Genomic DNA, 24,640 nt, shown 5'->3' with positions numbered 1-24,640 from the left:
GCGTGGGTTTCCTCCCATTCTACAAAGACATACTGACAGGAAAAAAAATAAAAAAGTAGGCAGTGAAGAATGGGGATGTAACTCATCTTTGGCACAAGAAATCTCCGCACACAGAGATCCACCACTTAATCACCTGTCTAGACCAGAATACTGGCATACATGGGTGGATAAATTCGCCCTACTGTCTATTGTATGAAAAGATACAAAGCTGTTTTATAATTCTTTCTCTTGTAATGTTACAATAAAGCGAGGAGACGGCTGTAGACTTTGTAGACAATGTAAGAAAATATATGACAGCAATAACCTTCATTGTTTTTGGATTGCACAGAACAATTTGCTACCTTAGAACATGGCTTAGGGTACCACGGGGATCCTTTGGCGCACAAAGCTTTTGGTCCTTGTCATTTCCAGTTACTCTCCTGGACATAAATCTAGCGGGTTTTTTTAAATTAAACCAGTCATGTAGACAATAAAAGACAACCATCCAGAAATCAAAATGTTTTTTTTATTGGTGTGTTTCTTTCACTCCACAAGTTGCGATATTTAATTTTTTTTTTTAACTTTTTTTCTGCATTATTTTTTCTGCCTTTTTTTTTTTTGTTTCATTTTTCTATGTACGATATCATGTTCAGTCTCTCGTACGATAATTTTTTTTTCTTGTTTTTGTTCGCTTGTAGAATGGCGTTCGACCCATTTCTGGTTTTGGCATATGAAAAAGAAAATGAAGGAAGGAGAGAGAGAGAGGAGAGGAGGGGGGCAGAGAGGTATTTTTTTTACCCTTTGCTTGTCAGACTCAGGGGTAGGGTGGGATTGGCAGCAAAACACATCAGGACAAAGCAGAAAGTGACATACATGTGCACAGAACATAAATAGGTGCCACTGATGTTGTGTCAATGGACTCAAGACCACCTCTCTCAAAACGTAGACGTAATCTATGAATTAGAAGGCTACCTCCATCACATGGCACGTATCACCACTGATGGAGTCCATACTCTAGCAGTCCTCTGAGCTTCCTCTATTAGGAAGCTCTTCTAAGTTTGAGATTTTCTTTTATAAGAATCTATAATGGTATTTTACACCCATTTCATCGTGGGCTTCTCATAAATATCATTTCTATATTCATATTGTCTGAAATATAACAATGACAAAAAATATTCTTTGCAAGTGCTGTGTTCTGCGTGAGGGAAACATGCAGATTCTTGATATTCAGTGGAACTTCCTTTCCTCTATACGGTAGAGCTCAGTTGGCGGCGTAGCTTCGAGGAGTGGGTCCCATATGTATATACAGCTTGTTGAGTTTAGAGATAGGTTTCTCTAGTGGTTGATAGGACAAGCGAGGACATAACATGAGATGCTTAACTTGCCTACATGTAATACCATTTTATCCTGGTGTGCAAAAATTATAGTTGCGTCTTTTTTGCTCTCACGGTAGGGGGGGTACCATGTCTAGTTTTACACAAGTAAATGGACTGAGCTTTTATCATTACTAAAACAAAGGAAAGACCATCATGAAACACCATGGGACCTGCATCTCTGTACCTAAAACCCTTAAATATGGATAGATTAACATTTCATATATCTATGTAAATATATAAAGATCTATAAATTTAGAGACATATAGATCTGTACAGGGAAACGTAAAGCAGATATATGATCATATATTGGTTTTGGCATTAGCTGTGTGCAGTAGTCACAGAACTTTCCGCAGTGCCTCGTGTAACCTTATGTGAAGTTATAAAGACCGACATCACAGTTCACTTTAGGTTGAGGCACTATAGGGGCTGGTAAAATGATTGTTCCAATGTCGCCCCCAAACGTCATGCCTTATTGCACTGTTCCCTATACGTCAAGGCCTACATATAGCAGCAGATGGCTGTAAGATGTATAGGTTGATCGTTATCATCTATTCTATTCGATGTGCACCATGCCATCCTCAGACCTTGTTAGGGCTCACTTTGTTATTCCAAATGATGATAAGCACCATTTTGATCATCGGCGGAGAATAAATTTAGCTTTTTCTCAGGCAGGTAGATGGCCAAATATGAGAAGAACCTGTACAATTCTAGATTTTTTTTACATGCAACATAAAAATAAATTAAGACGAATATGCCGAAAAGAAATGAATAAGGTAGCTGGAGACACAAGGTGGAATCTTTGGGACTGACGAAGAAGATCATCCATGATCCTGTGGTAGAAAGGACAGAGAGTACGGCAATGTGCCCAAACCAGATACAAAGAAACATTGCAGAAGGCAAACACACATAAATAAAAAAAAAGCCCCCTACTGACCATTTCCGCACCTCAGGTATAAGTTTGGGAAGAAGGATGTAGGCATCTCCCCTCGTCTCTCCCTTCCCCCTTTTTAGAAGTTCGTTATTTACAGCAGTCGGAAAGGACACTCGCTTCCCCCATTGTAAAAGTTCCAATGTTCCTCTGCAATAGAGGCAGGGGGTGTTTTGTGCTTAAATAAAGAATATGCAGGGCAGTTGTAAAGTTCATGTTCACCCCAACTTTCAATTGTAGTCACTTCCAAATTCCATGTTGTGGTTCCTTGATAAGTTCTTGACTCTTTTCACGCAAACCACAATCTCTTCTTGTCTGATTTGATATAAAAAAAAATCTCTTACCCTGTCTTTGGGGCAGACATAGGGGTTTGGGTGAGTAGAGAAGGTGGAGGTGACAGCCACTGTTTTTTTTGAAAAGCCCAGGGAAGAAGTTATTGAACTATTGTATGGAAAGTGGCTTTTTTGTGTATATATTTTCTCTTCTTGAAATTTTCATGTTCTGCCCTGTTTTTATTATGGGAATGCAAATTATAAGCTGTGACCTTTCAAAAATAAAAATGTAAATTTCACAATCTTAGGCAATTTCTGTCCTCTACTTTCTCATTACTCAGCAAGCCCCATAGGCTGTTTGGCACCACTTATCGAGCGCTAGTGATTAATTCCTTACCAGGTAGTCTCATTGTTTGCATCACTTGAAGACATCTGGTGTTTCTAACACAAATGGGCTGCCTACAATTATTACAGGCTAAACACTACACCTGTCTGTCTCTTCCCATTATTTCTTTAAATTGGCTTTTTAACAATACTGCAAATTCCAGCACCTAAACTGTTTTTTGCATCGGTCGCTTTCATGGATCATCTTTGGGCAAACAATTGTATTTTCAGAAGCGTATTTTTGGCACCCAAACCCCTACCTGTTAGTGGCCTTGCATGTAAGAATTACTAATAGACACTGGCAGCCGAAAGGAAATCCAAGTAGACTGAGCCCACATCAAAACCCATTGTCCGTCAGCCCAGGCAGTGTCTTGTCCTCACCCCTGCCCCACCAAAATAGCCCCTGTTCAAATAACCCTTCCTTCCATCTGACCCTGCTTTCTTCTGAAATGGAAAGGAAAGGCAGTATCTTTTTCTTTTTATAGGGGAGTAACGAGGTTGGTGTCAGGGGTGGGTGAGTAAGTTCAGAGGCTGGTGATGAGCTGCATCTGCCCGTCACCCTCGGGCACTGACCCTTCAAGACCCAGAAACCCCTGTGGCATCTGGTAGAAGGCCTGCAACTGCCCTCTGGGCACTGAACCCAGCCGGCCAGGGAAGTACATGGCATCAGCCCCCGTAGGTGGGGGCACCCCTTGGTGGCACGGCAGCATTTCCCCAGACGATGGCAGGCCCGGTTCAGGGCTACTATCTGGGTATGGAGAGTCTCTGAGGTTGGTCATGCTAGTGTATAGTGAATCGCGATTAGGAGAGTCGCGAGGGGCAGCTTCAGCTTCAGACTCTTCCAGATCACTCTGGTAGAGGATTGACTGAGCTCTTTGTAAGAGAAGGGGCTCCTCCAAAGCTTTATACATGCGCTCCATCTCTAATGTAGGAACCTCTCCACCTTCGCCTATTGCCCCAGATGTCACTTCCTCATCTCCTGTGTCTGTTGTCCCTGCATGAGATTTGCCTCGTAGGTTGCTGTGTACGAGTTCGGAGATGATCATCTTTTCAAAGGCTGCTGCATCCGTAATGTTTCGACGTCCACCACCGTCTCCCATTTTGGAAGGATCAGGAGGGAAGTCTCCAGCTCGGAGAGAGTAACTGTTATTGAAGTTGCCATTAAGTGGAAGGGGTGGGAGTGGGTCTTTACCACACGGATCTCTGCTTAGGGTGTGTTCTGTAGGAAAAGAAAAGATTGACAATCAGTGGGGTATATACCAGACATCTGTCTATTACTGTTTCTACCTCTGACACCCCATAAGGATGATGAATGGATGATGTCGTCATTTTCTGTGCTATTGACATTTGTGTACCTGCCCAATGACTTTATATATATGTGCTGGTTAGCAATTAACTCTGCAAGGATGTTCCTGTACATAATTATAGAGGAAGCTGCTGCTCAAGATCGTGCGGCTCCGGTTACAGGGAAAAATCAGCAAGATGCAATAATGCTCCTTAATGGTCTATTATAACCATATTATGTAAAGCAAAACAAAAAAATCAGACAAAAAAAATATATATCATTGAAAAAAGAAAAAAAAACACGTACCAAAAAAAGCAAAAATGTGTCCAGAGAAAATGGCCTAACCATGACATGGTGATCAAAGAACGTCAGGTTTTTGGGTTTTTTGATATAGCTGAAGAATGGTTCCGTTAGCACTTCAGGCCGGATCCTCCGCTGCACTATGCGGAGGCTGCCGGCCTGCTCTTCTGTCTGCGCGCATCTGCACTTCCGAACCTATGGAGGAGGGCCGGAACCTCCACAATAGTTTGTGGGGATTCTGCTGTCCGGTCTGGGAATGGAAACCTTACTTGCCGGGTTGGGGAGATCAGCGGCGGGCCGGAGGCTATTTAGGCCTCGTTCTGGCTGCGGCCCGTCGTTGCTTATTCAGTTTTACTGTTGAACAGCTCTCCCTGTGATTTAACTCTCTCCTGACCCTGTACCTCCCACTCTCCCTGCTGAGTTTCTCATGTTTTGACCTCGGCTTGCCTTCTAGACTACTTCTCCTTGACCAGCTGATTTGGATACCTTTCTGACCTTCTGTGGGTGACCTCGGCTTGCTTCTTGACTACTCCTACTTGACATCTGTTTGGCTACTCACTTGTGTATGACCCAGCATTCCTGACTGCGCATTTGATTCTCCCTCCTGCTACCTCGTGACTTCCTGTGCACCAACCTGGCTTGTTGACTCCATCTTGGTTTTTCCTGGAAACTGCGAACCCTCCTGTGTACAGACTTGGCCTGTACGTCCTTCCTGCAGTGCTTCCGCTACCTCCTATTGACTAGCTCCTCCGTCTCCTCATCTGCTTAGGTTAGTGTTACTGGGTTTTCTGGATCCTCTGATATTTGGTTACTGGGTTTTCTGGATCCTCTGATATTTGGGGTGCGCTGAGAGTGTGGCAACTCTCTGGGCAGTTGCAGTTCTGGGTCCCAGAATTTATTAAGTAAAACTCCACTATCAGGAGCTTTGGCGAAGATTTCTGGGGCCTGGTTCCGCTCTGCTTAGGAGAGCGTTGTACACTCAGGACTGTTTGGCCTCTATGTTTGGGGATTCTGGTTTCCCAAATCTAAGGCCACTCATTTAGACACGTAAACATGTGTCAGAGTGAGGCGCTTCAAAACAGATCCCATTGATTTCAATGGGTGCCGGCTTACGCGCGCTACACATTGAAATCAATGGGAGGCTTTATAACCCATTGATTTCAATGGGTATCGCGCGTAAGCCGTACCCATTGAAGTCAATGGGATCTGTTTTGAAGCGCCTCACTCTGACACATGTTTACATGTCTAAATGAGCAGCGCGTTACTCTGTGGGATTGGAGCCTAACTGTCCGTTGTTGCTGGATCAGGCTCCAAACAGGTTCTATGTCATGTGAAAACCCTGACAACAACTACCCATGTAGTCAACACGAAATCCCCACAAGGTTTTAGAACGGACTGTGAGTGCACTAGAAGCTTGGCATGTAATTTTTACTTCTTCAGAATCTGTTAGGGTGCATTCACACTGAGTAAACGCTAGCTTATTCTGAACGTAAAACACGTTCAGAATAAGCGGCGTCTAAAGCAGCTCCATTCATTTCTATGGGAGCGGGGATACGAGCGCTCCCCATAGAAATGAATGGGCTGCTTCTTTCACTCCGTGCAGTCCCATTGAAGTGAATGGGGAGTGCCGGCGTGTACGCTCCGGCATGAGCAGAGCTTGCCGTATACGCCGGCACTCCCCATTCACTTCAATGGGACTGCACGGAGTGAAAGAAGCAGCCCATTCATTTCTATGGGGAGCGCTCGTATCCCCGCTCCCATAGAAATGAATGGAGCTGCTTTAGACGCCGCTTATTCTGAACGTGTTTTACGTTCAGAATAAGCTAGCGTTTACTCAGTGTGAATGCACCCTTAGAGCGCAAGAGTGGCACTATTTGTGGGATTTAATACAGAACACCTTTTTTTGTAATCTCATGCAACTCCTTTAGGTCAAACATTGTAAAAATATTGATTTTTTTTGTTGCTGCGGAAACATATTGAAAAAAAAGTTGCATTTTATACATTGCTGAAAAAAAGAGCAATGGAAAAGCGCAGCATGTTAATTTTACCTGCGAAATCGCAAGCAGTTTCCCTATAGTTATAATAGGCGGAAAATAATCAGTGATAAACAAACACTGCAAAACAACCCATAATGCCTGGGGGGGGGGGGTTCTCAGCATTTTTAGCTGGGCTTTGCTAGGCCTTAGCATTATAGAGGTTGTACAGTTTAGAAAAAAACATTTCCATGTATTCGATTACAGAAATATTAGTTAATAAAGGTTGGGGGGAGGGGGCTGTTCTTCGTGTCATGGCTGGAGTACAGAGAGTGCCCATGCTATGGTGTAATACTTAGGGGTTGGTCGCTTTCACACCAAAATTGTTAGAGAAATGTTATTGTTTTGTGTAATAAAAAGTTGTACAATTTTTCAATATTCTCTCTGTATAAATTGTGCATAGTTTTCTAGATCTTTGCTTGCTGTCATTCATTCTGCTTACTCCTAGTGGGTAAAGATCAGTCCATGGTCATGTGATGTACAGTCCATGGTCATGTGATGTACAGTCCATGGTCATATGATGTACAGTCCATGGTCATGTGATGGACACACAGGTGCACATATCGTTACCAGGCACATGTCTGATTACTGTGCTATGACTATAACCTGTGCACCTGTGTCCACCACATTACCATATATCACAAGTAAGTTAGATGAGTCATGCAATACTTACTGGGATCTCTGAAACTTCCTGTTGTTGCAGTGGGAAAAGAAAAGAAAGAAAACCAGAAAAAAAAAATTAGCTGGATAGAGAAAGGGGTGGCTATGGGTAAGACAATGACTTTAAAGGGAGTCTTGTCAGGTGCAGACGCCTTCCAAACCAATGATGTTGGGCAGTGATTCCAGATTTGTAACTGTCTATAGGCAAATTTAGCAATAAGGTCCCACCCTGGTGCATCTGATTTGCATATTTATGAATAGATGATCACCACAAAGATATGTCTGCGGTCATAATAAAGCCCACTACACTGGAATTATTAGCTGCCTGCTCCTTACTGCTAGCAATTTGGTGATAGCTGAGTTACAAGGTTATATATATATATATATATATATATATATATATATGCAAAACAATTTAAAGAGGTTGTCCCATCACAAGAATCCTATCTATACTGCTAGTTTTTGTGGATTTAAGACTTTTCCTAAATACACAAAACTGCACTATCTGAGATTATTCACTCCATTGTTTACACTGCGTCTCCATAACTACGGACCTGGGGATGGTCTTATCTCTCCGCCCAGGACAAGTGACGTAGCCCCCTGCTCTCAGGCGGGGAGGGGGGGCTAAGTGCCCGGGTCTCGGAAGCAGCTTGTATTTCTGAGCTGTTTATCTCCCAGTTATCAGGTCGGCTAATTAAATGTTGCTTATAAGGGCTGAGATAGGGAGTTGTTACCTCTGTATGTAAGCACAGATCTAAAACAGAGTTTATTACAAGCTGACTCTTGGTCCTGTAGCATGTAAGTTTGGGTTTCTCATCACTTATCAAACCCAGCTCTGCTACATCAGCTTCATATTGTGCATCTTCCAGTGATACTGTGCTAATTTATTTACAACCATCCCTCATTACTGACTGCAAACATGTACTGCGATGAAGAGAGCTAAGCAGAGCAAGTGAAACCCCGCCCACCAATTTACTGAGAAAACCAGGAAGTGAACAGAGCACACAGCATGCAAGTTGGTGAACAAGCCAGTTGGGAATACCCCTTTACCGCCAGATATACTACCTATGAGCATGCTACACACCTATAAATGCATTTCCTAAACAAAGCTTGGTCACTATTCAATTGCTGCCTGCAATGGCTTCAGCACGGTGCTACAGAAAGTACATATTAGCACCTCTTACGTCTCCCTCCTGGAAATTCAGCCACTAGCTATTTACTACTAGCCGTGTACTGTAAATTGAATTGTGTCCAGTCATGGCTGCTGATGGAGGTCATGTGACCAGACTCATCCATCAGCAACTAACACTGAGGACAATTACAGAAACTATCACAAGCGCAGTGCATGCACCGTTATGGGACTTCTTACAGCTTGTAAGTGGAGAAAAAATGATTTTGCCTACTAAGATACATAACAAGATTTCTTAGATTCACTTGAACTATTGATTATGCAAAGTTTGTTGAAAGTGCAGTGAGTATCTTATGTGGTGCATATCTGCTGGGGTACATGTTATACACATGGGTACTGATATTGGGCTACAATACTATTACATATTGTTCTAGTAGTATATTTCTGAAAACTACGCTGCCCATACATCCCCTATCCTCTATGATGGCAAATAGTAGAATAAAACAGAAATATGGACACTGGACAGCAACTATGGATACCTGAGTTATTCTAGCAGTATATTAATGGAGATGTGGCTGCAGCCTCACACTGCCCGCACCCGCTCTGATTACAATATTAGTTTAATTATGCAAAAGGAAATGTGTATTCACTTGTGTCTATGCCAGCGCACAAATATAGAGAGGATTTCATGTGGTATGCAATCAGCCTCCCGGTATAGATACAGCAAAGGGGGGATCAAGAGTAAGAACAGCATCATCTTCATCAGTTTCTGATACTGATGAATCTGTCTATTGTTGGTGTTAGCAAGTATCCCGTAACTCCAGCGAGAGCTTGGCAAAGTGTACTCTGGCTTTATTAAAGGTAATGTCCACCGTTACTGTTTTATATCTGTATAATGGAGATTTTCTACTTACACAATTCTGTATGCATGTAGTCACCACTAGGAGGGGCTAAGGCTCTGGCCATATGTCAGAGGTTCTGTTAAAAGGCGTTATCAATATTAGATCTGCAGAGGACCAACACCAAGGACCCCCCCCACAAAAAGGAAAGAGTTGTAACACTCAGGAGGGCCAGGGCTGCTATCACGGGTAATATATCATATGTGGCCGGCTTTCAGGGGGTCCCTGGGTCCCAAAAGTGCACAAAATTTCCTTTTTGATGTCCCCGCCTACCCACCCCCACTCTGATATCTGACAATGACAACAGACAACCAGGCTTCGGGGGTAATCGTTGCTCTTTTTACTAGCAGGACAAAGTAATACAAATGTACATATGGGGGAATTCTTCACATACAATACAGCAATCTTTGTAGGCAGTGTCCAATTAAGCAGGTGATGGAGCTTGGAGCAGGAATGCTTTGGATAGTTTAATTAATAGTTGCTTGGGTAGTAAACTTGTATATACTTGTATCTCCACTGCTGAGGCCAGTCTAGATTTTGCAGAGCTCTTTCATAGACTTCAATAAGACTCAACCAACCCAACCCAACAGACCCCGTTATAGTCAGTGGGGTCCATCAAGATTTATTTGTGTCAATTATGTGATAGATCTTCCCTGTCATGATTTTCTCTTTTCTGTTCCTGTGATGGAATTGAAAATCTGAAATCCTGATGATAATGTGAACAAAGCTGAACTGTGTATGGATTATACAGTTAGTATTGAGCTCTTATGAGTCTATATGCAGTGAGTGGTCCCTGGTGGTATTCTGATAGTGTTACTGTAAGGTAGGATAAGCTGTTTGGTGCAGGGTCTCATGGCAGTCACATGGTGTACCTGTATGGTGCTTTAGATACTAGCTGTCCCTCTTATAGTGCATGGTCTGGGCCATATTTGCTGTCAGACAGTAGAGGACCAGCACTTAGGGCACCACCTTGTAGGGACATGATGCCAAGTACAACCCATTATTTTTCTTATTCATGTAAACCCTTTTTCATATGAACAGCACCCTGGATTCTACAATGGAATGATCATAAGCAATGACATCCACGTAACATTTAGCAAACACAGTGACATGTACACATATGTAATGTGACATGTACAAATGCAATGAGATAGTCAGCTGATGGACAGGATGACAACTACACCCTGACGTGACTGACACAGACACAAACATTTAATAGGAATGGAGCAGAAATCAGATACATGATACCTATGACATCTTCTGGATTTTGTGTTAAATCTTTCATACATTGGAGGTGATATTGTTCTATACAAAAGTATCTGCAGTTCATGAATGGTTGGATTCTGAGAAATAGTCGATCAGTCGCATACTTTTATTATCTACATTCTGTTATTTATTTCCAGAAGTAATATTATAATACCAAGCTTGGTATTATAATTGTCTGATGTAAGTAGAGACGCTGCCTCGTGTCACCAGGGGAGTATTCTACAATATAGCCATTGCTTATTATATATTATTTCCAGAAGTACTTGCGTTCAGATTTCCCTCCAGCATCCTTAACCCCTTCCCGACATCTTCCGTACTAGCAGACACCCAGCGCTAATGCCCCCGGTTGGTGCATGGGCACCGCCATTTTGCCGCCGATTGGTAGCACCCGGTGCAAGCTCCGGGGACGGGATCCCGTTGTCATGACAGCGGGGACCCTTGTGAAGGCTCTCCAGCCTGTCATTCAATGGATTCTATTGCAGGCTACTCTATGTAACCTCCAATAGAAGAGCTGTGTTTTTGCAATGCATTAGCAAATCCCATCCACTTTGTAATTAAAGTAAAACGCTGCGTTTTTTGCCGCAGCCAAATCGCAGCGTTTATTAGTTGGATCCCCGTCCTTAGGATGCAATCAGCTTCATTGAGGTGTAGGGAATATTTCGGAGAATGCTATGTGTGCATTAAATAATACTATTTTAATATTATGTGTATAGCGTTTGGCAGTATTATTTAGGTATTGTTTGGTGGTTTTAATATGTGGGCACAGGTCTGTATGGATATTTTGGAAGGTGTTTTATGGGAATAGTTAGGTAATTAGTATAATGGAATAAATAAGTAATAGTGAGAACTCATGCCTAGAATTGTGAACAGAGGCGCTCTATTTTGTCTTCTGCCCAGTACTATGTGTTCTATAAAACCGACCATGCTCCCTGCTGTTAATCGGATTTGTGTAGATAAGTCAGACTTTGCTAACCAGATTGACCAATTGTAATCCATGATGTTCATAGCATCATGCTGTGTGACTGAGCACAAAGCCAATAACTAAAGTGACAAGGAGTGGGAGTGAGGTATGACAAGGTCAGGAAGGAAGATTCAGACTTGCCCCACAATGGGGAATAGGGCTAAACTTCCACAACTGTATTTTGGTTGTTTGTTTTTAGGTATTGCAGATCTGTTCTATTCTATAAAAGATCTACTAATAATCCTCATAAATATGTGAACAAATTAGGTCTCATTTCAGATAATCAATCTCACCAGTGGCATTGTAGCCTGGAGAAGATGGACTAAAACCCACAGACTCTGTGATAAGTGTGTTGTATGGACTGCTGCCAACACGACTCTGCAACACAGGATTTGTCAGCAAGTGGTTTCCCATAGTGCCTGGGGTAGACAATAACCAAGAGTCAGTAGTTTGGAAATTCAGTAATATAAAGCAAACCTTTATTATTACAGTATATAAGAGATCAGCAATGATTGATACACACCTCTATTTAAAGTGGGGGTGCTGTTGAGGTCTCCCGCAATGAAGGAGGATTCTGTCTGTTTCCTCACTGTGTCATTCCACATCCTGCGAATCCGGCTCTGGGTGTAATATCGACTATTAACAGTAGATTTCAGGGTTCCATGCTCGGCTCCTGGGCCCCTCACACAGCAGTATGAGTGTCTCAGACACTTACTGTATTCCTTATGCACCTACAGGGGCAGTGGATACATAATATTAACATGGAGGCAGTCCGTGTAACATTAAAGGGGCTCTACCAGCAAAATCATGCTGCTAGAGCCCCACATATGCGTGCATAGCCTTTAAAAAGGCTATTCAGGCATCGGTAAAGTTATATTAAACTACCCCCCCCGTTTTAAAATAATAACCTAAAAAAGAATGTGCTCTACTTACCGAACGTGCACGCTGGGCGGGCATTCAGGGTGTATCTTCATCTTCTTCCACGCCTCTTCTTCCTCCGATGTCCTCCGGTCCCGTCTTCCTCCAGCGCTCGCGAGCGGATAGTGATAGCCTGGGCGCATGCGCAGTAGCCGTAGTAGAAGCCGCATGCTACTGCGCATGCGCCCAGACTATTTTTTTATATCAGTGTCTGCGAGCGAGCGCCGGAGGAGGACGGGACCGGAGGACATCGGAGGAAGAAGAGGCGTGGAGGAAGATGAAGACACACCCTGAATGCCCGCCCAGCATGCACGATCCGTAAGTAGAGCACATTCTTTTTTAGGTTATTATTTTAAAACGGGGGGGGGGGGGGGGGGGTAGCATGATTTTGCTGATAGAGCCCCTTTAAAGGGGCACCATGAGGCTCATTCTTTTTTTGACAGCAATGATGTCAAACCTATGGCACTTTAAATGTTGCAAAACTTCAGGGATGATAGGGGCAACTTCTAGGAGCTGTACTGTAGCAACAGCTTATCAGCCACAGTTGGAGACTACGGTCATAGAGTGTAATATGGAATTAAGTAGTAAATAAAAATAGTGCTAAACCAGATATGATTTAGATTTCAGGCTTTTCATTGTAGCCCTTCTTTGTTTGCTGACAACTTTGCACACTCTTGGCATTTTCTCCATCAGCTCCATGAAGTAGCCACCTGGAATGTTTTTCAGATAACAGGTATGTCTTGCCCGGAGTAAAATTGTAGTTTTTTTTCCATCATAACATTTTTGTGTTTTATAGAGGTAGGATTAACCTTACTGAAGTATTGTTATAATTCACATTATGGCAAGAAGAACTCAACTAAGTAAAGAGAAACAACAATCTCTCATTACTTTAACACAGGAAAGTCAGTCAGTTTGGAAAATTTCAAGAACTTTAAGGCTGAAGCCCCACAGAGCGGAAACGCAGCTTCTTTTGTTGCAGATTTAGTAGCGTTTTTTTGACCCAAAACCAAAAATGGCTACAGAGCGAATGGAGAATATATAGGAAATTATTTTAACATATATGCTCAATCCACTTCTGGGTTTGACTCAAAAATACGCAACAAAATCTGCAACAAAAGAAGCTGCGTTTCCGCTCTGTGGGGCCTCAGTTTAAAGGCATCCTCAAGTACAGTCATAAAAACCATCAAAAGATAGACTGAAACTGGCTCTCATGAGGACCAACCCAGATGCTGAGGATATGTTCATGAAAGACACTTGAAGATGTCTTTAAAGTTCATGAATTTTTTCACAATGGCTAACCTTCATGTTTTAAAGCAATAGCGGATTGTCATTTCACTTAGTTGAGTGGTTCTTGCCATAATGTGTATTATAACAGTACTTGAGTAGGGCTAAACACTGTATACCAATCCTGCCTCTATACAACACAGCTGATGGTGTCAAACACGTTCTGAAGGAAACAAATTCTACAATTTTATTTTTTTTCTTAATGTAGATTGTGAGCCCTATATAGGGATCACAATATACATTTTTTTTTCTCCTATCAGTATGTCTTTGTAGAATAGCAAACACGGGGAGAACATACAGACTCCTTGCAGATGTTGTTCCTGGCAAGATTTGAACCCAGGGCTCCAGCACTGCAAGGCTGCAGTGTTAACCACTGAGCCACCGTGTTGCCCCCAAATTCTACAATTAAACTCTTGACAAGACATACCTGTAAACTGAAACAAATTGCAGGTGACTACCTCATGGAGCTGACTGAGATAATGCCAAGCATGTGCAAAGCAAAAGGGGCTACTTTGAAAAATGTAAAATATAAAACATATTTTAAGGTTTCCTTCATAGTTTTCATGTCTTCAACAGGAATATACAATGTAGAAAATAAAAACAAGCAAAAACCACGGATTGAAAAGGTGAATCCAAACTTTTGACTGATCCTGTATATGGAGGTGTTATTCCATATAGATGGCAGTGGTGGAGCTTTTATTATTGTGCTGGATCTTGTGTCTGCCATTACTTATTAGTTTCCATTACCTACAGGATGTGTTATGTAACAGAGCAATACTCTGTGTTGGTTCTATATGACAAAAATAGTTTTTCTTTCTGGTTATTGAGGTTGGAGTGTAGCGCTTTTCTAGGTTTCTGCAGAGTATAATTGCAGTGGAGTGGCATTCAGTTAAGGCCATGTTATTTGCGAGACTCCCCGCAAGCCTCATGTTACAGATGTTATGCATTGCATGCTAAGCTAACCTTCTTCTGGAGAGCGCAGTGGAAGATAAAGATGAACAAGCCCTGTAGAGCATTGAAAGTAGTAAAGAGATACGCCAGGACCAGAGACTCCTTATTAATGAACAGAAGGCCAAATGCCCAAGTAAGACCAAGAAGGAAGAGTAAGGTCACAGCTCCCAAGGCCCAGGACCTAAGGAAGTAAAAAGGTATATGTTCAATAAAAGACATTTGCGAAAGCATGGAACGTAAATTAGAAGCCACAAGGAAAGGGGAGTAGAAGTAAGAGTTGCAGAAAGCTCTCACTTGATGTTCTCCAGTCGGCTGGAATCTGGCTTTAGGACAGAAGAGGAGCGCAGCATCTTGTGAAGAGTGACCAGAAGGATGAGGAGGTTCACCTAGAAAGATAGAAGAAGTGCTTGATTATGGGAGCATGGAAAAATTCAGCCCCTTGTTCTTATCTGCCTCCTACTATCTTTTGACCATTGAGTCACTTGTCTGCTAACATTACAGTCCCTGGAGGGAGTAAAGTCTTGTACAGAGTTTCACCATCTATTGGGAAAAGGAGAAAGACATTAAACTGATCTTCCCCATTGCTTTCTATGAGCCTCTATAGTAGTCCATTAAAGAAAACCTCTTGCATCTTAAGATTACTGCCAAGATAGCTTTTTTTTTTTTTTTTTTTTGGACATTGAATGTTTAGACATTGAATTGCACACCATATCATATTCACGTAAAAGATAGAAAAATATCTAATAGACATAATAATTTGGAACTTAAGACAAGAAAGCTTTGCAAAATTTCTCCTACCTGAACACAGACCTGCACACAAAATTATGTCAATATTTTGCCACTAGTGTAAAATGCCCTTGTCACTGCAAGTCTTAGCTTAGTAGAAAACATACGGAGATTGCGGCTTATAACGCCGCAGGGCTGATCTGCCATCAAAGTTATGCTCCAACGGAGTCAGTCTGCCATCACTTAAAAAATCAAACCCTTAAGCTGTATTGAAAATTGTATATTAATTAAAATACCTAATTGGTCCTAGGAGAGAACTATTGTCATTTTTTCCCCTATAATTTTTACATTTTATTACAAGCATCATTTGGTTAAGACCTGATGGTGAAATTAATTTCTCAAACGCAACGAAGTTAGAGACAGCTGTGCCGTTACTTTGTATCCTTCTGAGCTACAACATCTCATGGCGATAGAACCAGGACATCAGATTCTCCGAACGTCAGCTACAGATGTAGCAGTGCTGATCCAAAGGTTGTGAGCGATCCAACATTTTATAGTAAAACTGTCTTCTTTATTTACCAAAACATTGAAAACGTGATCCATACGCTTATACGTTTCAATCCTCAAGGTACTTAATTATAGCATAAAAGACCCAAAAGTACCATAAAAAAACTAAACATGACCTATCAGCAATCGCCTCAGTCTTAAAGGAACACAAACCCATAAAGTAACAGACACAAAGACTAAATATCTACAATACATGTTGTAAATATTGTAAGCCGATGGCTAGTCAGGTAATGGAAGGGGTGTAAGTCTCGACCAGACAACTCAGGTGGGTGAGATGAGAAAACTCCAGGAATGTTTGTTCTCAGCAGACAACTTTCGTCTGCTAAGCATTTTGGTAAATGTTCAGTATTGGGCTGGATTTTTAGGAATGGCAGGTAGGATTGGTAGTGGGACCTGTCATTCCACCCCCCTCCAGTCCACACTTTGGGGATGTTCTGGCAGCGACTCAGCTGCAGAGAGTCTCCTCGTCAAGGGAGCTAAGAAGTCATCTCCAGCAGCAGACTGGGGGCAGCAGAGCTTGACTGGAGAGCCAAAGAAAGAGGTCAAATTTTTGGAGCTGTGTCCTAAGTGATTCAATTGGCTTTTGGATTTCTGTTACTCTAGATGAGGTAACCTATTCTATGTTTAGTTAGAGCCTAGCCAGGCAGGGATTTATTTTTGCATTGTTTCCTTTTGTTGCTGCACTATATTTTTGAGTGAAAATAAACTCTACCTTTGTTTTGGACTAAAGAATCTGGACTTGTGTTTCTATGCCATCCCACCTAGCAACTCCAGACCCTGACAATATGCAGTTATTAATGTCAGCAGGGTGTCAGTCAATGCATATTATATGCAATGCAATATTATTACATATTACATATTATTACAGTCAATGCATATTATTATATGTTCCCTAATATATTTTTTCAAGAGCAACCCTCCAATACGATGGAGCTTCTGTAATTTAAAGGGATTTTTGGACATTAAAATGCTAAATGGACAAAATGTGATAAAACAACAGAGTATTCAAATGATAAATCCCCTGCTATCCTGGAGGCTACTGCCGGTTTTCTTTGATATCATGCATCTGAGATGTGATGTATACCTATGTTAGCATTGGATCCAGTCACTGGTCATTGGCTGCAATGGTAATGTGGGCATATGGCATGTCACCCCTGCAGGAAAGTCAACAAAGACTGGCAGAGATCCCTGCAGTAGCGGTGCTAGAGATTTTTTGCTTACTTTGTTGTTTTATCACATTTACTATCTTTAGCCATTTTTTTTTTTTTTTTTTAATCTCGAGGAAACCTCCTTTTGAGTATCTTGTCCCTAGCCGCACAATTCAGAAGGCGCCTTTGGTCAATACTTTCCACATCCATTCTGTACTGAGAAAACATGAGCTACTCTAATTCTCTTCATGTTTTTCAACAAAATGTTTAACTACTCCAGACACATTTTGCCTGGGAACAATGCGCAAAATCGCCATATAAGGCTGGGTTCATACCGGTCCCACAGTCTCGTTGGAGACTCTGTCGCAGAAACTGCTGAAAATAAGTGGAAAGAAAATTCCTGCTCGAACTTTCAGTTTTGAAACTCCAGACCCCATTATAGTCAATGGGGTCCAGGCGTAGCTGCTAGTTTAGTGCTCTGGCTGTCCTCGTCGGATGCGACTGACTGAGAGCACAATGCTAATGTGAACCTAATGTAAGGCCTTATTAAAACGTCTACATATCACGTACGTGTGGCGTACACATTCCTTGCAAATGCAATATGTATTGTGAGAAGGTGACGGAGTGCTGGAGTCCAGGTATATTAGCCCCAGGTTTCTGACAAGTGTGTTCCAGGGCAGATCTGGAGTAGGCCTCAGCCCAGGTGTAGATCCTTGGCTCATTACGGGGTCAGAAAAAGGCTGCAGCTCCAGTTCCATGAGATAAAAGGAGGTGGATGGTACTGTCCTGTAACCCTGAGTCCTTTGAGACAATATTGCGCCTGTTTTGTTTGTATGGCTGGTAATAAGCCACACGTATAGTTAGGTTATCCGCTCTGTTTAGTTAGCGCTCAGACAAGCAGGTATTTATTTTGTTTTTGCCTGAAGTTAAGGCTGTATTTTGTTTATTTTGTGCCTGAAGTCAAGGTTTATTTATTTTCCTGTTTTTTTTTTTCTAAATAAACCAGTTTTTTGTGTCCCTGTCTTGACTGTTTGGGTCCGCACTACTTCTTCTACCAAGCTAACTTCCTCATAGTATCCATTCATTTCAATGTGTTTATTCAGACATCCATGTTTTTTTGCAAACCGTAAGTCCACATAAAAACAACAGCATGTACTTTTTTTTAATGTGTTCACTAAAGCTGATGTATCACGTATGCTTCACATTGATGAAAGTCTGTGGGCCTGTGAAAATGTGCATTAGCATGTGAAAGACTGCCCAGCTTATCATATAAATATCATTTAACATATAAATCATGATGAGGAGCAGTTTCTCCTCGGTGCAAATCTATGGCAGATCCAGGGCTGCAGATTCTAACTTCATTTATGTCACTTTTGTGGCATAAATGATAATGAGAATAGCTGAGGCCGAAGCCTTGATCTGGCCTTGCCCACTTTTGGAAAAGTAGTAAGGCCGGTCCAAAAATGCTACTTGCAACTATTTTAGTTACACATTGTGTTAAATAGTAACTGATTTGTGACTATTTTACAGTACCAAAGTGATGTGGCACATTTGATAAATTCCCCCTTTGTTTTGATCACTTATTCACCATTAGTTGAGCAAAAAAAGTAGGCTTTTTTGTGTAAAACTAAACATATTGCACCTTGCCCTACTGCACATGAAGAACCCACAGTGGGACTCCTAAGGGCTAGTTCACACAGAGTTCCGTGTGTACACATTCCGTCGCGGCTGCCGCAACGGGGCGCCGGTACAGTGCACTGGCATCCTGTCACGGCATTACTCTTCGGATTAGGCTCAAATGAATGGGCCGGAGTCTCGCGCGGAGGACGCCGCAGCTGATTCAGCCCCGAAATCCGAGGCAAGATAGGGCAGCTTGCATCTTTTTTTCCGCTACGAGCGGCACGCATTGAAGTCGGATTCCGCCTCAAAATCCGCTGCCAAAAGACCCCTTGTGAACTAGCCCTAAGTGTTGGGTTACTGCAGCTGGGGTTACTGCAGCTGATCTCCAATTCAAGTGATGTAATAAATATGAATGGCCACTACACAGTGTACAGAGCTGTAAGTTCTGATGCTGTGGCTGCTGATATCTGCTGATCGATGCCGGATCCCACTCATCTGATACTGATGACCTATCCTAAATTCATAAATAAAGAACAGAATGTGCAATTTATTCCTCATACCCCATCAGCCAGCTAATATACGTGTCTAGTTGTATTATGAAAAGCAGAATATAAAAAAAGCAAAGCCCAGAAAATGGTAGAAAATCAAGAAAGAATGAAAAGATAAAGGTAAAGCAAAGAAGAGCAGAAAAGATCGTGCTGGATAAAGTTAAACAGTGACAGTGAGCTAAAGAGAAGGGACACCAGTATCATTACTCACCACAATAACAAGGGAAACCGGGCCAATAAAACTCCAGATGAAATAATTATCAACTCGCAGCCAGCAACTGTGACAATAAGAGAAGCGGCAAAACAGACAGTGAGGAACATTGATAGAAACGCAGAGAAACAGCCACATCCAGATAAGTAATTAATGAGAGATGAAGACACTTCCAGTCACAGAGCAGTTACATAGGATGAGCCAGAACGTTAAGGGCAGAATTACATTGTTGGAGAAAATACAAGACGGTCTAAGAGGGCAGTTACATGGGAAAAGGATACGTGAGACTGTCAGAAAAATAACTAAATGAATGGAGATGGAAGAAGATTGTCAAAGAATGGTATATGGATTGAATGTTATATGGATAGAATATGTAGCAGTCATTGTAGAGTGACATAAATAGAGACCATGATGAACATGAAATATGATTGAAGACAAAGTGTAGTTAAAAAAACATGTAATAACAAGGATGGAAAGGAATTGTATACAGTATATTGGGATGGAATACTGAAGACCATACAAAGAAAAACTCACGCTTTATCCGTGCCATAGCTTCTATAGTCCACAGCCGCAGAAATCCCCACCACAAGAGCAGGAAACACATAGCCACAGAGGTAGTAGTACTTTCTTCGAGAATGTTCTGTTTCAAACACTTCCACCAACATAAGATAAAGCTGAACACCCTCCAAACACAGCCATGAGAAAGCCGACAGGCTGAAGAAGTGCAGAAGACCAGCCAAAATAGGACATACCACCTGAAGGAGATTGGACAAAATATGGTAATGAAAAAATGCCAAGAGATATTTAGAGAAGTTGGATAGGTAAATGTCATTGCGTCTATGTGAGCAGTTTTCATGGACCTTGGGGAGAGTAAGCTAGTTGTACCTGGTACTGGGTTTTGTCGATTCCGGTGAGGAAAAGAAGTTCAGCGAGGAACAAACTGACACACAGATTCTTATGAATGGTGTTTCTGTCAGTCTGGAGACCTCTCAAAAAGCAGAAGGTGGATATACAGATTCCGAGACACACCAGAGAGATCACTATTCCCACCCAGGAGATGACAGAGAGAAGAAGCTCATTTATACGACCCTGGTACTGAGAAAACAGAACATCATGTCAAACAAAATCTCCAAATATTTGTTGTACAGATTCTTCATAAACTAACTGGACAAGCAACAGAAATGCCAACAACATGAATATACAGAAGGCACAGCATTATTTGGGACTTTACATCAATAGAAGATATCAATCCTACAAAGCTACAATTTGAGACCGCTTCATTAATATTAAAGTGTACCATTTACGTAAAAAAAACACTAACAACTAAAAGAAAAGGTTAAGTAAAAATCATACTATATTAAAGTTATGAAATCTTAATCTTCTGAAACAACCAGATAAATTATGAAAGTAACAGCGCACTCACCATGTCTCTATGGGCCATCAACACAGCAAAATTAGTGAGGTGGTTGCACGCACAAGTTGTGTGGGTCTTATTAGTATGCAGCAACCGACAACCCTGCGTTGACCAAAAACCCAACATCGACCGCTCAGAGTAATTCCAGAAGGTGCAGTTGGCATTGAAATGGTTCTTAGACTGAAAAACAGAGAGGCATACGGTAAAATGATCTGCTCCTTGAACCCCATTGGGTCAGTAATCTTCATTACTTAATGAAAAAATTAAATATTTAATTCAACCTGCAAAGTTTTCTGCAGTCAGTCTCCACGCTCTTCAAGCTCAAGCCAAAAGTCCACTGAGTTACTGCTATCACAAAAATGCCTATTGTCCTAAAATAGATGGAATCTGCCCCCATCCATCTAAAGTGTGTGGCAGGGAAATGTAGTAACTTAAATAATATGCCTGGCACATCATATATCCATTGGTAGAAAATAATCTTTTTGGACCACATGGTCTGACAAACTCTCCATGTATCTATGTCTTGAGACCTACCAATGAGATCAGCCTCACCATTGTCTTGGGTATTTCATCTTCACTTGATCGTTCTGCTTTATTTTTGTCTCCTATATACAATGGTCCCAATTCTCTTTTATACACATATATTTTTATATTCACCTGTAGATGAGGCAGTGTAAAAATAACAGGGTCCATGAGAAAAACTCTGCTGGATTCTTTATTAATCGAAGCTGCGATGATCTGCGAGTTCACAACCAAAGAGTGACCGGAGGAGCTGCCTTCTGTGCCAAAGCGTACCGTGGAATTCTCCGTGGACAGGAAAAGGCCCAAATTATTGTACAGGATGAAGACCACTTTCACAACCCCTAATAAATCATGTAAAATAAGGGAGTCAGGAAGTGCAGAGATCACAAACGTAAAGAGTGAATTGCAACATAAATAAAACAATGGCCACCATACTAAAAGAGACGGAAGAAGACTCGATTTACGTTGTTTCCTACATTCCATAACCAAATGATACAATCTCCGTCATCACCTGATAACATTTATGCAGATAGGAAGTAGCCGTAATAATGGATGGTTGAGTACTGGCATCTTTGCTGCCTTATTTATGTGAAAAAGAGAACATAGCCATCTCAGCGAAACCTAACTACACAGAGGAAACCGGCATTAATACAGACACATCTCACCATTGCGACTGTTCTGTTTGATGGATCTGGCAGATAGCTGGATAGAGCTGACGCTGTGATTGTCTTGAGGGAAGATCAACTCAGAGACCGGTTCATCTGTGTTTATGACAGAAACTTCCAGCACTACGAAAAGACGTAGAGAGTTGAGGGGTGAATTCATATGTGGTAGATTTGTTACAGAAATTTCTGCCACTGTCTCATTCCTCTGAATGGGTAAACCATGCCCTTACCAACAAAACAACATTCCGATAAATAAAACTGGTTTTCAGTTGCAGAAATTTTGACAAGAATTCTGCCATTTGTGAACATACCCTCAGAGATTACACAGACAGTGTGAAAGACGTTACAGAACAAAAGCCACTTTTTAATGAGCAACTTTAGAAACGCCTAAGACAGATCGTTGCTAAGCTGAATGCAGCATCAGAGGCACTGTTCCCAAAAAGTATGTGGCCATGAACTTCTCAAAGTTCCCCCTGCTCAGTAAATCTGAATGCTCATGCATGGCTGGAGACGCAATCTTTAACTTTAGACAGTCAGTCTGTCTTAGAAGGCTGTCATGGCTGTTTAGAAGGTCAATGAGCACTTCCATCAGTGCTGAGGGAGGCACCCACTGGTGTTACGTACCCCTGGGAGCGAGAAGTGAGTAAGAATTATTAACCACTCTGCTCCCAAGCAATGATGTCAGATCAAACCTCAAAGCACATAAAAAGCAGAGGAGCGTTTAGGGATACTGAGGGGGATTAAAGTGTGCAGAGGTCACATATGGGGCAGCATCCAGTGTAAAAGCACAATGGGGGCATTATACTGTGTATGGGGCATAAAGGGTACAATATACTGTCTGGGGGGAACTAAGGGGGAATTGGGGCATTACAGTATGTGAAGGACACTAAGGGGGCAGCATCCTGTGTGTGGGCACAATCGGGCATTATACTTAGTATTATATATTACAGTAGAGTTGAGCCGATCTTGATATTTCAAAATCCAATTTTCGATCATTTTCCAGCCGATCGCGATCGTGAAATTTGCTCGATCGCCGATCGGGATCCGATCTTTCTCGATCCTGATCGCTCAACCCTATTCATGAATTGTTTGATCCCTTATATTAAACTATGGCTACCTCAACAAGAACTTTAGTCTTTAATACTCATGTCATGGTTTTTAAGAAAAAAACCTCCAAATATGCCTTAACAGCTTCTCATACTGGTGTCTTACCAACATTAGGCTTAGCAGTCTGGAAACGTGCAGGTTCCTTGACATTGTCAGCCACTAGGAAAGCCCCTTCCTCCAATATGTCCAGTAACATGGTGGCTGCATGTTCTTGTTCTGTGACATTCATGTCTCTCCACGAGGGTAGTGCTTCCGGACGTAAAAGGTTATCCACCGTCTCCACCACCGCCTACACAAATAAGATAAAATGTTCTCAACAGTCCCTACCTGCTAATGTACTATACAGTAAAGTGAACTGAATATGGCTATAACTGGCACAGAAAGTATACTACTAGTATATTATTATTTCCACTGTTACCTTGATGTAATCTTTGCAGGTTCTCTCCCTCTTGTGCATCTGTAAAATAAGAAGTGGGTTAATAACTGGCCTAAATAAGGTACCTATGGATCAGCTATAGAATACTCTATGTATATAGTTAGGGAAACACTGGGACACATTTTCCATTGAAAATGTGGCATAATTTGGGCCAAGAACCTGTAGTACATGTTGTACGCTACATTTATTTCATTATTATTTTAGAAACTTTCTGACCTTGGGCAATACGAGGATAGGACTTATCAAGAGAAGAGGTGTGGCTTAACAAATTACATTGAGTGCCAAAATTTTGGTACATTTTTTTTTTGTCAAAAACTTATCCAGCTCACGGGTGGTGTAAACGTAGACTAGATAGACTAACAATGGACCAGATTTGATACTCAGCATCAGCCATTGCGTTACATCCGGTACATTTTAAAACTTTCTAATGTAAGTCTGTGCTCTCAGAAACTTAGGAAGTATTAGCAAATACTTATACGTGTTCCATCTTACCTTTGCGCCAAATGATACAGATTGATACACTTGTCATCTTCAAGCTACTCTGTTTCCAGAAGGAGCGACTGCCATGTGACAGCTGTATCCTTTTTGCTAAACGTACAGCTGCGTCCTTGGTGACAGTGTTATAATGGCTGTGGCCATTGACTAATATGGTAGGTGCACTGTGCATCCTGTATAGTAAGTAGGCCAATACGTAGATGAGCAAGATAAATAGTTGAAGACCCCAAATGTCTACTTACCCTGTTGTAATTCTTCCCCGCGCTCTCTCTTTCAATTGGTCTTAGGGCTTGTAACTGAGCATCGAGAATATCCAAGAGCTGTTCCAGAAGACGTACGGATGAAGTAACGTCCCCTGCGTAGATCTGTCCCCGGGTGTGACGGGCTAATTCTCCTGCAATGTTTGCAGCATTCTCTCCGCTCTTAATCTGTTGGGCAGAATAGAAGTAAAACATTCGTCAAAATGAATTGCGAAGACATAAATGGGAATTAGTTTCTACTTCTACTCTTGTATCATCTTCGAAACAAAGAAAGATTCTGTGCACAAACACAAAAA

The 24,640-nt window shown here is 41.7% G+C and overlaps 1 protein-coding gene across 4 annotated transcripts in view; it reads right to left on the bottom strand.

The window, feature by feature from the left end:
- Positions 1-308: 308 nt before the first annotated feature.
- Positions 309-24,640, bottom strand: part of ADGRL1 (adhesion G protein-coupled receptor L1) — a 291,137-nt gene continuing 266,805 nt past the window's right edge. For 3 of the 4 annotated variants that reach the window (XM_075272818.1, XM_075272822.1, XM_075272821.1), the window contains 15 exons: positions 24,327-24,512; positions 23,572-23,610; positions 23,259-23,442; positions 22,047-22,169; positions 21,517-21,722; positions 20,869-21,039; positions 20,331-20,540; positions 19,980-20,200; positions 19,446-19,512; positions 14,920-15,011; positions 14,638-14,806; positions 11,996-12,203; positions 11,766-11,891; positions 7,231-7,248; positions 309-4,158 (listed from right to left, as the gene is read on the bottom strand). In XM_075272818.1, coding sequence (XP_075128919.1) covers positions 3,464-4,158; positions 7,231-7,248; positions 11,766-11,891; positions 11,996-12,203; positions 14,638-14,806; positions 14,920-15,011; positions 19,446-19,512; positions 19,980-20,200; positions 20,331-20,540; positions 20,869-21,039; positions 21,517-21,722; positions 22,047-22,169; positions 23,259-23,442; positions 23,572-23,610; positions 24,327-24,512 — 2,715 coding nt within the window. In that variant the 3' untranslated portion in view covers positions 309-3,463. The remainder of the gene's footprint in view (positions 4,159-7,230; positions 7,249-11,765; positions 11,892-11,995; positions 12,204-14,637; positions 14,807-14,919; positions 15,012-19,445; positions 19,513-19,979; positions 20,201-20,330; positions 20,541-20,868; positions 21,040-21,516; positions 21,723-22,046; positions 22,170-23,258; positions 23,443-23,571; positions 23,611-24,326; positions 24,513-24,640) is intronic. The other variant, XM_075272819.1, reaches the window with a different exon arrangement.

This window comes from Leptodactylus fuscus, chromosome 5, assembly GCF_031893055.1.
Source record: "Leptodactylus fuscus isolate aLepFus1 chromosome 5, aLepFus1.hap2, whole genome shotgun sequence".
NCBI classification, from domain to species: domain Eukaryota; kingdom Metazoa; phylum Chordata; class Amphibia; order Anura; family Leptodactylidae; genus Leptodactylus; species Leptodactylus fuscus.
This window is presented reverse-complemented; position numbering and strand designations above follow the sequence as displayed.